This window comes from Blastomyces dermatitidis (assembly GCF_000003525.1).
Source record: "Blastomyces dermatitidis ER-3 genomic scaffold supercont1.5, whole genome shotgun sequence".
In the NCBI taxonomy this organism is placed as follows: Eukaryota; Fungi; Ascomycota; class Eurotiomycetes; order Onygenales; family Ajellomycetaceae; genus Blastomyces; species Blastomyces dermatitidis.
In genome coordinates, this window is record NW_025544778.1 from 668475 (window position 1) to 682340 (window position 13866).

The 13866-nt window shown below is 46.0% G+C and overlaps 4 protein-coding genes across 5 annotated transcripts; 2 read left to right on the top strand and 2 right to left on the bottom strand.

Annotated features, from left to right (window-relative positions):
- Nucleotides 1-819: 819 nt before the first annotated feature.
- On the bottom strand, nucleotides 820-8472 carry BDCG_04800. 2 transcript variants are annotated; one of them, XM_045420446.1, is made up of 8 exons: nucleotides 8155-8472; nucleotides 6696-8099; nucleotides 6487-6618; nucleotides 3711-6416; nucleotides 3334-3636; nucleotides 3042-3269; nucleotides 2942-2978; nucleotides 820-2870 (listed from the first exon to the last, which is right to left on the bottom strand). In XM_045420446.1, exons 4-8 carry the CDS (start codon nucleotides 3818-3820, stop codon nucleotides 1845-1847), a joined length of 1704 nt encoding a protein of 567 aa, XP_045276548.1. In that variant the 5' UTR covers nucleotides 3821-6416; nucleotides 6487-6618; nucleotides 6696-8099; nucleotides 8155-8472; the 3' UTR covers nucleotides 820-1844. The 2 variants fall into 2 exon arrangements, with proteins under 2 accessions (XP_045276548.1, XP_045281015.1); XM_045420445.1 differs by lacking the exons at nucleotides 6487-6618; nucleotides 6696-8099; nucleotides 8155-8472 and having other exon boundaries at nucleotides 823-1676; nucleotides 1870-2870; nucleotides 3711-5913.
- BDCG_04801 (uncharacterized protein) lies at nucleotides 5973-7769 on the top strand (the record flags this gene model as incomplete). The annotated part of the gene is made up of 5 exons (XM_045420447.1): nucleotides 5973-6103; nucleotides 6514-6634; nucleotides 6727-6863; nucleotides 7377-7541; nucleotides 7604-7769. The coding sequence occupies 5 exons, from the start codon at nucleotides 5973-5975 to the stop codon at nucleotides 7767-7769; spliced, it is 720 nt and encodes a 239-aa protein (XP_045276549.1).
- A 3526-nt stretch (nucleotides 8473-11998) lies between the features above and the next one.
- On the bottom strand, nucleotides 11999-13088 carry BDCG_17016 (uncharacterized protein). The gene is made up of 2 exons (XM_045426183.1): nucleotides 12611-13088; nucleotides 11999-12338 (listed from the first exon to the last, which is right to left on the bottom strand). Exons 1-2 carry the CDS (start codon nucleotides 12796-12798, stop codon nucleotides 12323-12325), a joined length of 204 nt encoding a protein of 67 aa, XP_045276550.1. The 5' UTR covers nucleotides 12799-13088; the 3' UTR covers nucleotides 11999-12322.
- A 259-nt stretch (nucleotides 13089-13347) lies between these two features.
- BDCG_04803 (uncharacterized protein) lies at nucleotides 13348-13734 on the top strand (the record flags this gene model as incomplete). Its single annotated transcript, XM_045420448.1, has 2 exons — nucleotides 13348-13533; nucleotides 13705-13734. The coding sequence occupies one exon, from the start codon at nucleotides 13348-13350 to the stop codon at nucleotides 13525-13527; it is 180 nt and encodes a 59-aa protein (XP_045276551.1). The 3' UTR covers nucleotides 13528-13533; nucleotides 13705-13734.
- Between the last annotated feature and the right edge of the window lie 132 nt (nucleotides 13735-13866).

Below are 13866 nucleotides of genomic sequence, written 5' to 3' on the forward strand. Positions count from 1 at the left end.
TTCGACCGCTAACCGTGCCAAGCGCACTCACTCTCTCTACTAATGGTACTCCGTAGTGAGTCGCGTTTGGCACGGTTAGTTGCCTTCTGAACCTCACAATTGCGGTCGCTTTTCAGGTTTCCAGGCCACCATTTCCTCCGCACGTCAATATCAAAGGAGGCTGAGCTTGATTTCTATTTCTTCAATCTCCTAATTCTACAACTCTGCATCGACGAGAACTACACTTCCTGTCGTTGGTTCTGGGCAAAGACCACAGCAGATCTCCACTAGCCCTATTCCAATCCTAGCAATATCTCGATTTTGACGGCAGGTGTCAGAATCGGTGTCGCTCGTTCCCCACAAACTGAGCTTGTGCGGGTAAGCTAACATAGCCACAATAGGTAACTATGGTGCTGTTCCTTCCTGACTCCTTGGATCCAACCTTCGTTTCTTTTTCCCTCCAAGGAATTTTCTGAGAAAGAAGAGTCAGAAGAGAATGCATCTGCAACTGGATGGCAACCTAGTTGGGTCATAAACAAATTAGCTCTCCCACCGTCCCTGTTCCCCCGGCAACGCTAAGGCTATTTGGTTTGTGCCTGTGCCTGCAAAGCAGACAACCTCAAACCCTGAAATTTCGAAACGCTCCCGAGGCAATGTTTGAACAAGGTCAGGGATACAGCCCTGCATGCAACAAATGAGAGCATTCGTGCCATTCACCAATGGGAAATCCCCCGTGGTTTGATGTGATTCGTTCACCTAGCAAGGGAAGCCATCCAAACGCCAGAACATTCCTTGCTGCGGATTGATCTACAACGTGAAACTTGAGAAAAATTAAAAGGGTTTTTGTGCTATTTTATGGCAAACTAAAAATTTTGTTTCAGGAACGGCTGCGCATTGCAAATTTTACGCCTAGTTATCTTTACAAAACCGCTTCCCCCCAAACTAATACAGAGGAATGACAAGATTCCAGGTCGGCCGCTATCTCGTAACGAAGCGATCTAGCCTCAGATACAAACGTGAAGATGAGGAACCATAGCGTGGGACAGACATGTATCCCCAAAATATCTAAAAGCTGAGTGCTAGGCGAAAAGCTTTATGCGTAAAGGGCCGGGAGTGAGTGTCCACTTGTTCTTTCAATGTGATTATTGTTCATTTCGTTGAAGATTATGCCAACAAATATGAAAAAGGAATAACACAATTCACAAAAATATCCACTAGACGATCAGAGAGATGTGAATGGACAAGAAAAAAGGGGAATTTGTATACGTTCATGTAAGAAGCCCCAAATTGATTGGAAAAGTATAAGAATAATTTGATAGAAAAGGAAAGGAAGGAATCCAGTCGTTGGGTTCTGTGTTGCTACTTTTCCACTTTCAATAAAAGTCACCGTAACAAACGGGTATGAAATAGAGATGTCCTACATCAAATAAAATGTCTCAAAAAGAGATTTAGAGTAAAGAACAAAAAAGAACCCCATTCGTTAAGTCCGTCTATATGGTCGTCATATGTGGAAAACAGTCCATCAATCCTTACCAACAATCGAAAGTTAAATCCACCAAGACGCAGACTCTTATCATTTCGTAAACCGACGAATGGGGGCGAAGAGAAGGAATTTCGGGATGTCGGGAGTTAAATAAGTGTAGAAAGGGCACTAGTAAGGCTTCACGAAAGAGCCACGGCGTGATGCAGATGGGTCCCTGGATTTCCATAAAATGGAAATAAAAAAAAAGACTCAGCCGCATAATTCTGCCATGATTTTGTGTATATAAACGTGTTTATAGGTGATTCTTAGCTATGGGGATTGGTGTTGTGAGAGGAATGCAGGGATAGATGGACCGTGTGCAAGATGGATGCATGGATCAAGTTCAGCAAAGATCGGGAATGACCAACCCTCCTGACACGCTGAGTGTGGGAGACTCATTAAAGTCTGTCCCCATGACCGGTGATCCATGTATTAAATTTCCCAAGTAAGCAGGATTGAAGATAGGCGAGTGAGTTTGTGGATTGTGCTTGTAGTCACCCCCAACCCGATCATCCGTGTGGTCCGGATGTAGCGTTGGCGACGTTGTGTAAACCTGAGATTGCCGTCGGGAGGTGATAATTGCTGGCATCTGGTATGGAGAAGCAACGATCGCAGGAGTAAGGGGCGAGTGGAGTGGCGATGTAGTATAAGCTGAGTAGCCGGAGCCTGTCGATGGAGAGGTGGATGCAAGATGAAGATTCGGTAGAGTATGATATGGACTGTGAGACCCAGGAGAGTAGGCATCGAAAGAATTTCTCGGCGACCAATGGAGACGGCTTCGATATTCCGCAACAATCTCGCAGGGCAGCTCCATTAAGCCTAGAGCCAACTGAACTTCGGGAGCGAAAGGCTGAGAGGCTTTCCTAACGTGCAGTATTCTTCGAATGTCTTCGATTGGAAGGACAGCCATAGTGCCAAGGTAGGAGCCTCCGATTTCAGGGAAAATGGGCTCTAGAGCTAATGCTATCCCGAAAAATTGCGAGAGCACAGCAAGTGCACCGAGATCTGTTTCTCCGCCTCGAAGCATAGCTGGGGGAAGCCAGAAGAGCCACGTTCGCAACGGTTGAAGTCGTTCGAAAGCTCTATCCGGCGATTGTACAGGCATATCAGTTCGCAATTGCTGAACAAAGTTCAACAAATCAGTAACCCTCTGATAATGTTCCTGATTGTGGGAAAGTCGCTGGTGAATGTTAATTAAATTTCCCACGACACGATCTAATCTCATAAGATCTTCGTCTTGGAACTGGCCCATCGCTCCAGGATAGCTTGGTGATATCGGCGTTCTCGCACTTCGAAAGGCCCGCTGGGAATCCATAAATTTTGCCAATTCTGACTCTTCCTTCCACCACGGCTGCATCGAGTTAAGCACCTATGGATGTGGTCAGATCCAACCAAATAGCAGAATGTCACTAACTAAAGCAGAGGAAGGCTACTCCTTACAGTTGAGACACCCTGCTGAAGCGAGGCCCAACTCCTCCTATACAGAAATTCTACTTAGCCCCGTGGCCCAGTCCGTCAACCAAGGGAGGGTAGTACTTGCCATTCCGTAGCTTGCCAGGATAAAAGCATTGATGCTGCTAAAATGGCATCTGAATTTTCTCGTGAGAAAGCACCGATTGCTTCATGGAGACCCTTTAGGGCTACTCCCCGATGGTGATAAGCAAGGTTTTCGGTTTCGGGGTTCTGGGTCATCCAAGCCAGATGTGAAGCTGAGAGAGCAAGAATGGCACTCATGACAAATTCGGTAGACAACGCAATGGCCAAAAAACTGAAATTCCAGAAAGTTAGTATGGACGACATTGGTCAAATGAAAGTATGTTTCTTCAACTCACATGGGCATTTTCTGGGCCCAGACTGTGCAATTACTATAGCCTCGGCGATGTAGGTCAATTGAAAGTCCGGAGATGTGGTGAATAAGGCGCAAATCAGTCCGTGAAAACTTGAACCAATATTCTCTAGAGCTAAGTTGTAGTTCAGGGAAGGGTGGGTTTCCAGTCTTCAGCCAGGCATCGATTTCGATATCAATCTGGGAAGACATAAGAAGATCCGGTCCTGTCCTTGGAGCCACTGCTTGCTCCTGAGAGATAACATTATCCATGTAATCACAACGAACATTATGTTTTGTACAGTTTCGACTACACAAAATAGTGTTAGTTTATTGGCTCTATATCCTGCATTCTTCCGTTTCCGTTGCGGAAGGAAAACTTGCCATTGAGGATTGGTCTCATCGCATCGAATATGTCGTCTCTTACAAGTCTTGCAGCCCTTCCTGGACTTCGTATGGCTCTTGCGTGGTGGTCCACCTCCAGGTCCAGCCATATTTAAAAGTAGTAGTTGATGCTGAGGGTTGAGAAAGGGTATGGAGGAGGGCTTCTTGAAACTCAAGTGATACGATCAGTCAACAAGCAATGTAACAAGATGGAAGAAATAAATATAAATTATGACTTCGTATAATTTTCGACCAAGAAGTTCGAGAAGAAGTATGATCAGCAGGAACGTGGAAAACGTTTCTTGGGTCTGATCCCCGAGGGCAAGTTGAAGTATATAACTTTTTCCTTTTTGCACCGCAACACGAGATGTGCATACCCAGTCAGCTAACGCAAAGGAACGCGCTACCTTAGTTCAAGCAAAGTGCCAAGACGCTTCGGTAAATCGAAAGTAGGTAAATTGGAGCAAAACGGGTGAGTGGGGTTACGAGAGGGATGGGGCAAGGGGGTGCTTTCACGCTCGACTGCGGATGAAATAGGCAGTGAAGATAAGGTTCGGGTAAAAGTAGGCATAGCCAGAAACACAGAACAGATTCGAATCACCAAACCGGGGCACGAAAAGAAAATAAGGGCAAAATGGAAATGAAGAACGAAAAAAAGAGAAAAAAAGCAAAAATAAAAAATGAACTTTTTTAGAAAATAAAATGGACCGTATTGCAGCGCCTGATTGCCAGGTCAAGGATTGATCCGATCAATTAGAATGCCCAAGGACGGGCGCCCCTTTGTTATCGGTAAAGACAAAATGCAGTCAGCCTAGGCCAAAGACAGGGAAAGCAAAAAATAAAGGTTTACTTTGTGGAGAGTCAGGCTTCGACGGGTTCAATCTTTAATCAATGCCCCGGGTTCGGCTGCAAAAGCTAAGTTGGTGGGTTCCAAACTGGGACCTCACAGAGGCTCAGTTTAGGGAGTTCGGACAAAAGCGTAATGGTAATTTTGCCGCCCTATTATTTTAGGAATATGCTGGACAAAGAGTGACTTGCAAACTTGGTATTTTGGAGTAGCAGGTTCAGATGTAACATGTAATTTTCTTTTTTGCAGATGACTCCATCCATCAGCGTGTCCTGGGGGCTGGTTGGTGCATGAAGCACCCGCTCTGGCTTGAAACCCGTCGTTGGGACTGCCACGAGCTGGTGGAAAGACAGCATGGATGATTTCCATGCATGCTAGATCTGGTAAGTCGATGCACATACAGCCACCCATGGCATTTGCTCCCCTGGCCAATTCTGCTCCCGCGGCTGGGGTTCGTTCCAGGAGCCAAGCGGATCCCATGCCCACGCTATAATTCCTGTGATGAATTCTTATTACTTCCTGCCGATCAGAGGTTGCACAGGTTCGATGACACTCTCGCCCTCACTGGTTGCCGTTTCTCTAATTTGGTGGGAGTTGGAGCGTCGACGTCATTTGTTGTGTTGTTGTGAGGTTCACTCTTGCAGAAGCTCGCTAGTTGGCTCTGTCAAAAGTAGGCGATGAAAAAAAGGCTCTGGATGGTTAGCTCCGTCTCTATGTCAAAGTGATCTTGTTTAATTAGTACTAATCCGCCCACGACGACAGACATAGATCCGCGGATGCTGCATGGTTGTGGTGATTGCGGTGATTTCTCCAGGAAGAGCGGAATGCCAACGGCCATCGGGACAACTGTGGAGGATTTCCGACCCTGATTGCCAAGCATTGAGGCGGAGGCGGCTGTTCCCCGGCACCGATCTCTTCATCATCTCATCAATCCTCAATGGGCCATTGTCATGGCCAACCCGACACGGCCAGAGTTGTTGTAGTCAAACACAACGTGGCTTGGAGGCCAGTGAGAGCTTCAGAATTTTTGCTGTTTGCAAGCGGGAAAAAGAGAGGTAACCACACCTCTGAATTTTGGTGAGACTAATTTTCGGCTGTGCCTTAGTTAAACCTCCCAGACAACATAGCTAAACTACGGAGTACCTAGGCACAAGTCAGCAGAATGAGCTATCAAATCTATCGTGGGATATTTGCCCGAGATGGTCCAGCCGCAATGTCAACAACACCAACCCATGTGCAACCCATGCAGCCTGCAGGCTATCTTGTCAAACAACCATGTTTGAAGTTGAAGTACAGCCAAGTGGAACTTGGTATCAGCTAAAGAATGGACATGTCTGAGCTGGTGGACCAGGTAGTATGACAACGAAACAATTGAACAATGGCTGGACGAGATATGCGGTTGCTGCTAGGCAAGGATGGCACAGCCCTTACAGAGAGAATTCGGCGGAACCACCAACTCTCGCACACTACAATACTGTGTACTACTAAGTTACACTGCTGCTGCATGGTTGTCTCAGAACAATCGGAAAAGCCTTGATATCAGAGGGTTTGCCAAACGCTGTGTCCCCATGTTATTGATTCCCAAATAATGATATCCTGAATTATTCCCACACACTTCTCTTCCCCCTCGTTTCTCCACGTGGCACTTTTTTTTAAACGTTAGTCAGCAGATGCTTTGAGTTTCGACTAGTCTAGTTACTCCATAGTTACACTAGGCTAAGCAATTGTAAATGAGCCTCAACAACATCAACAAATGAATAATTTCTGTTGGTGGAGGGCTTCCATTTCGCTGGCTTTAGCACCTGGCCGTGAAGGGTATTGGTTGACGTTGGATTTCTCCTATCTGCGTGTGATGAGGCCTGCGCTATAATTAGGTCTTTGGCTTTCATTTTCTTGTTGAGGGCCACCAGCCATATCACACAGGCTTACAACAAGACCAAGTCACATCGCTAGCAGGACAGGGCAGCCACTTCCTGAACGTCGATCTTCTGCTCCTGTGAAACAATCGCAGCCACCAACGGCTGGCTGGAACGACAATGGAAAATCAATCAATAACACAATCTACACGCGTGAAAGCGTAGGTCAGTTCCGCCAGCGAAATGCTTCTTGACATCACGAGAGCTATAATCTCCACTAACGGTGTCCTCTGAATTTTTGCAACCTCCAAAGCCCAAATTACTCGGGGCCATCTCGTGCCCTCGCCTACTCGACACCCTGGTACTACGAGCTAAGGTTCAAGAGGATCTCCGCTTCGAGAATAAGCAGAATCAGTCATCACAGATTTTCAACAAGCATGGCATTACATAGTATGGAAGAGGAAAAAGTCACACTTTGAAAACAACTTAAGCTGCAAAGATTCAATATTTAGAGCCGAAAGTCGTTAGCTGCTTCAGGGGTGCCAACCATCCAGCGGTCCCATAAGCATGGTGATGGAGCAGAGTGCAAGATCTTGAAACGGGATTGGAGAACAATTTTAATGAGATGATAAGGTTGACTGTCAGGCTCAAACGCTCACTCCTTGAATTCACAGTGAAAAAAGAAGCAAAATAATACTAAGCCTAAAATGTGTAACTTGCTTGGCCGGCGGGCATTTTGCACTACGCTAAGAATCCCTGCGACAGTCCGAAATTTAAACCCGATTAGGATGCCGTGTCGAGACCCTTGGCGAGGTGGGGAAGATCCCAGTCAGACGGCAAGGTGTGGTCTTTGGCCCTTGGGATCGAGTCAAGGGTCAACCGCGATTCTGGGCGTTTTAATAGGGGAATTTGGCTATATTGCGGGTCTCGAGGCGCCCTTTGACTCATGCGCTAGCCGTTTAGTGCAAACCACCCTGTCCTCCTCCCCGACGGAAGCACCAGTGAAATTGCGGATGGAAGCGATTTCCTGCACGTTGTCCGCCAAGACTGCACCATTCTCCGCCCTGCGATGACTGCGTATTGGACCATTCTTCTTCAGGAAGATGCTAGGTTCAAATATTACCAGCGGTAAGTTACATCCCCAGCAAGAGAAATATTCTTGAAGATTTCGGTTAACAAGGGACGTGTAGAGAGCTCTCTGGCGCCAATAATGGCCAGAATCGCGTCCGTTGCGCGTGGTTTGAGGAGGATCGAATTGATACCAGCGAGAAGTTGGGTATTCCAACAGTCCGACGAGGTTCGCGCAATGTTTCGCACACAGGATTGGACTATCCAGGTGGAAATATTTCACTATGAATTCATCGCTTTCGAACAGATGTCCTGACTGCAATGGATTCTGGATTATCAAACCCAATCATTCTTGGACGCGCAGATGACGCGAAATTTTGTGGATTCCAGCTCAATCAAGCGATGACTAGCGTAAGATTTCCCCAGAATGACTTATCTCTTCTTTGCAAGCTACTGTACCCACTCTACTCCGTAGTCGTCGTTGGAAGAGTTGGAAATTAGCATGCTTGGGTTACGATAGGATAGGGTTAAGACAGCGGCACAGCATCGCCAACCCCTCTTCTCCATTGGCCAAAAGTTAGCCACAAACATGTGGTCAAACTCGCCAATGAATCATACCTTCACCTGTTGTCAGTTGATGGGACATGGATATCATCAGGACACAAGAGCGCACAAAAGTTTGTCTCATTCTGAAACAGAGAAAAGCTTATCCTCTTATCTACTTTTTGCATCCGCATGATGAGCAAACGCTGTAACTGCATATTCTATCGTCCATGAACAATTGGCAGAATTTGAACACTTCTTCATCGTGACAATGGTGATTGATTCGGTATTATCCCAACGGATCACAAACACGCAGGCGGGGCGAAAAGAAGCTTTGGGGGGAGGCGGCAGTGGGGGACCAGAGAACTTCAAATCCTATTTTTTGAATCTTCTGTTCAGTGATGGAACCGTTATGGGCAAAAATAATAATGGTCTTTGATTCTTCCGATTGTTAGCGAGCTAATATCTACCGTCCGCCTTGGCATGATCCCCTTTCGTCGGGTGCTTAAAGAATAACGTTCTCGTATTGCAATTTGCAGGGCGGACGGCGCAGTTAACCTTAATCTGGCCGGCACTTTGAGGAAGTTGACATCACAAACAGTTCTCCTGATTGGCCGTTTTGGATGGACCACCAGCTAACAATTAAAAGTACGGACAGTTGTCTGCCTGTCCATTTATTAGACACAGCCCTGACTTGAAGAAAAGGTGGGGTCGCCCTTGTTGTTTATTCATTGCCGCAACTATTTCCACAAAATTAGGCCAAACAAATTCGGTTTTTCCTTCCCGCTTGCCGGCTCTTCCTACTTTTCTTTTCTTTTTTTTCTTTTTTACAAAAACACACGTTCTATGGCTCTTCGGTACGGCTTCCAAAGCACTGACCCATTCCAGAAGAATTCCTTTTGCAACTCTCTGCCCGACGCGAAAGTTCTCTTGTTCGGTATTCTGACGAACTAGTCACAATGGCCCAGGCGATTACCTATTTTGGCGTTTCTCTTCGCTTCCAAGAATGCGGGACACAGTTTGGTGTTACCATGGGTTGAGAATCAAGATTAACTAACCTTCTTGCCACATGGAGATCCCTAATTCCATCCTCCATCAAAACTCCCAGCAAGAATACTTAGATCCTAGTGATGCTCGGTATTACTAATCCAGCAGTGTATTTCGAAGAATTGGGCCAGATTCATCCATTGACCAGCAGACATCATTTTGCTGAATAATTCCCCATAGTTTCGAAATCAACTAAGGTAGCAGTGACTCACCGCAGGAAGAACTTCCTTGACTCTAGTATCCTTCACACCATCCCCAACTAGGAACCCATGTCATTCTGCCCGCGGCTAGTACTATGGGTAATACCCTGAGCTGAGGCAGAAAGAAGACGCCACCGTGGGAAGGAAAAAAACAATATGACGTCTGTCCTGGGAAACGAAAAGCAACCAAGATTTGGGTCAAGCCAAGCGAAACAGAAAGTTCCAATGCCCAACAACGATCATATCCTAACGAAAAGGCTTAAAAGGCAAGGTACATGTGCCCAAGTACATGCGAAGTAGACGCAAAGAATACTTCAAAACGTCAGAATGAACTCTTCTCACCTCTCATCAGGCCGGCAACTCTGCATGTTGGCGGTCCCGCTGGCAGCGGGCGGAGCTTATCATCAAGCAAACCCGTCGCTAGAACAGACATGATCGCATCCTGAAACAAAACCTGTCGAACTCAGTGTTATTCGAGGCGGTGTTGGAGTTTGAGGGCGACATGTTACAGCCTCCCCCGCGATAGCATGAAACAAGAAGCTTTCAACGCCAAGTGGAACCCTTAAGCTTCAAGAGCATTGCCCACCCTCCCGAACCACACTTAGCCAAAAGTGGGCGCAGTTTCACACGATGCCTGCCATGATGATAAAAATAGTATGCACTAATGCATGTGATATCTGGGAATGAAAAATTCCCACACTGGCAGCGACCAAGCACTGGCAAGCAGCCAGCGAGTAAGAAAAATGCTTGGCCAAACAGACATGCAGGGACGCCAGCCTTCCCCCTTCCCGAATACGACCCATGCCGTTCCCTGAGCCCGGTGAATAATAAAAACAATCCAGTACAGCGTAGATCGACACCAACGGAATTGGCCAGAATATTATTGTTCAGTGCCAAAATATGAGGTCAAAGAGAGTTTCGCGCAATTTCAACGGGAGCAAATTGATGATTTTTTCTGAAATCCCAGACAATAATTATCTGGAGAAAAGTAGTTCTATCTTTACTGGAGCCATTATACGTTTCACACTATCCAGACTGCACACATCTTATTCTACATGCTTGCTAATCAGAATATTCTGAAGAAGACAGATGGAAAAAACTTGGCAGAACAGGTAAAAGGATTAATATTTTCACTCTGAGCTGAGCAATGCTCAAATTTCATCTTCAGCTACACCTGTTTCAGATGAGGACACAATGGTATCTATCTCTAGCATCAAACATCACCAACAACTTTTCAAAGGGCAAATCCCTTATTGAGCTATAATGAGGACTAATGAAGGTTGATGTTGTTGGTTTGAGAGCCCATGAATCATCCTAGACAAACCATGTGAAAGCATGCAGAAATGAACTCAGTAATTTACAGTTGGATGTGATGCCAACTTTTGACCCCACTCTTTTGGACACACATTCAACTTTAGTGCTCTCTCTAATAAAATACACACTAACATACACACATCTTACTACTCCGTAATTCAATCTAACTGTCCCTCTTCTCAACACCACCCAGTTTCTTAGTGTAGAGATGTAGATTAGAGGGTTAAAAACTGGAAATAGTATTAGAATGAGCTAGAATGAGCTAGAGTCTCAAGAAATATAAAAATTCAAATACATAAAGTCTTCTTGAATAGATTTGAGAATGATGTGTATGTACTGTACGTAGTTTTAACGGGGTGTGCGTGCTGCCGTGGGTCCAAGCTGAAAAGGCACCATGTATAAACTTCTTTAGCACCGCGCGCGCTTCTTTAGCACCGAATTCTAGTGTTTGCCCGGAATGAACCAGCAAGGCCTTTCGGCCGTAGCTGAGTAATATCCCACTAGAGAACATCGATCAACGACCTTCCTCATCAGGGCCTATTGCTGGCTAGCTCCTTTAACTATTTCCAGAGCATAACGTCAAGCCGAAAACTACTTACGCGTAGCTACAGGAAGAAAAAAAAAAAAAAAAAAAAAAAAGCCCACAGGGACTCACTCCAGGGCTCAGTGTGATTGTAGAGGGAGCATGCCTACGTCCCTCTGTTTCCTGGGACATGAATTCAAGCCCTGGTGTCACAACCGTGGACGAATGGCAGTGAACCAGCCTGAGATAACGTTGATGCTTCCCTGTCGTTGACTGCCACACCAAGCCGACCCCTTGTTTTGTCGGCGTGATTGGAGGGATTCTCGGCCACCGTGGTCGAACGGGATAACTTCTGCCCGTCGCGCTGCATGCATGTCTGGCTGTGCTAAACCGGAGCTTGAACAGGCGAAACTTACTTCCTTACAGCGAACACTCGGCTGGTTCCAAGTTTAGATACCTCCAAGCAAAAAAAGTCAAAGCCTGCTTCGGCCACTCAAGGCTGTTTGCGGGCCGCAGCAGAAGATGTTGTCGATGCAGCGCGGCGTGATAAAATGCCGGGGCAATATGTCGCTACCTATTATTATTATTCGGCTACTAAAAGAGCAGTAATAGGCTTCGCCAGCCCTCAAGAGTCGGGTGGCAGAGGTGCTGGGACTCGAGCGTCAGTTGCTTCGGTTAAGATAGCAAGACCTAGGGACTTAGTCGAATAGTTCAATTCAAATAATACTTTCCAACTTCCCTGATCGATGATAAGAGGGCGATTAACGCTGCCAAAATATCTACTTTCAGAATCAGTGTGTCCCACACCTGTTGCTGGGAAAATAAACTCAAAAGAGTGGAAGAACCCCTTCATGATCATACCCCTTTCGGGAAGTAGACGTATGTACTGTATACATCTGCACTCCTGGGAGACTGGTGAAAATACCAAGCGCCATGCCTGCCGGAATCACCGGAGGGGAGTTTCTTTCGCTTCCCCCTAGCGGGTGTGCAATCAATCAATGTCATATGGAGAATTAGGATGCCTAATTTGTGGCAGATATTGTTGGTGTATTTTGTTTGAAATTTGGTACATGTTCGGGGCCTTTCAGGTGGGTAAAAACTGGGTGATTGAGTTCTTCCATCTATCAATAATTTACCAGGTCTAAACTCCTGTTCATTGTCGCTGTCAAATTGTATGTATTGAAATCGAGCTTGAAGTTCGGAGATAGAACAATTCATCCTAAGCATGTCCTGGAAACTAGCCGATATTTTGTAGGCAATGCTTGATCAACAGGAATACTGGGGGGGGCGAACTGCTCAGGACTTCATCTCTCCCAATTACACATGCGCCAAATCTGGGTACGTCACCGTACGCTAGATGTCATCGTGAGAATTGGTCGGACATTGAATATCATGGGAATTTTCGTTTATGACCAGTGTGGGTGAATCTCTGCTGTCACGGTTGTACTCGATTGGAGATTGGGAGTGGGAAGTAAATGTGGAGTATACAAAATGTACTGTACCTTCTTTGCCTTCGCATCCATCTGTCCGTAGCAGCCCAAAAAAAAAAAAAAGGAAAGGAAAGGAAGCGTGGAGGTCGGGGCGTGAAATCCTGTTTGCAAACTCCCGTCAGGGTTCGATTAATAATGAACAATCGAGATGGAGGCCCAAACAGAGTCCGGCCCTCTGCTTGTCGTTTGCTTGACCGCATATCTGACGTTGTTTCACTGCCAATCTTCAGATTTGGCAGTGTGAAAATGCGGTCTCGTCATCGCTGTTGGTGCGCACTAACGAACGGCGTTTTGGTCCCACCTCATAAGATAGAATCCAGCTAAGGGTTGGGGCGGCTATTTGTGCAGAACAAGGGGAGGGGGGAAAACAAGTCCCAGCAATATCCGATCACAAATGCAGAAAATTAAAAGTGAAAAGAAAAATGCAACAAAATAAAATAAAACACTAAGTGTTTCTTTTTCAACTCATGTCAAAAATAGTTGACATCAGATTTCTGTATTTAAACTATCGATTGTGGAACTCGTTCATGTTGCCGGTGACACAACGCCGACGAAAACTGTAAAATTCCTACTTTCTTTAGTTACCCCTCACTAATTTTTCTAGAACCAACAGAATCTTCTTTAATAATAATCATAAACAACAGTTTATGCAGGCAGGCAGGTAACTAACTAACTAGCGGGTCGCGTAAAATACTTCGCCGCCCGGACCTGCTCCGTCGTTACATAACTAGTCTGTACAACATTAACTTATGGAACCCGAATCACAAGAAGACGAAAAAATATGGAGATATCTGACCGAATACTTTCGGAGGATCATGGACTTCCCGGATACGAGCCCTTATGTGCCAGAACGCTTCTGGAAAAAGCGAATTGACAACAGGAAGAAGCTTAAAGAAACCTCAAGCACCGGAGACCGATCGATCCGTTAATATCATGTATGTACGTACATACTATACATTTTCTTAAATGAGGGAAATGACAATTTCTCTCCCTTCCCTCTCCCTCAATTTTCCGAAACTGCATGTTTGGGTGGATTTATCATGATCGACCTTCGACAGATCCAGCCGAGCCAGGGAATGGCGAATAACTAACTCCTCGTTCCGCAGGGGTCCAGGGGGAGCGGCTCCGCCAGGATGTGTACTCTGAATCCACGCGAGCAAATAGGAAGGACAGATAGCGCGGAGCCGCTATCGTTATGTGTTCGGCCTGTTCAGGCAAATATTGGCGGAAACTTGAAAGGGTTCCATGGTTATGTCGCTGGGCCGAAG

Excerpts from the sequence above, each read along its gene's own strand:
- BDCG_17016 (XM_045426183.1), bottom strand. The coding sequence starts at position 12,798 with ATGCGGTCAAGCAAACGACAAGCAGAGGGCCGGACTCTGTTTGGGCCT.
- BDCG_04800 (XM_045420445.1), bottom strand. The coding sequence starts at position 3,820 with ATGGCTGGACCTGGAGGTGGACCACCACGCAAGAGCCATACGAAGTCC. Across the intron at positions 3,270-3,333 it reads TGGGCCCAGAAAATGCCCAT|TTTTTTGGCCATTGCGTTGT; the intron begins GTGAGTTGAAGA and ends CTGGAATTTCAG. Across the intron at positions 2,979-3,041 it reads TCCTGGCAAGCTACGGAATG|GAGGAGTTGGGCCTCGCTTC; the intron begins GCAAGTACTACC and ends ATTTCTGTATAG.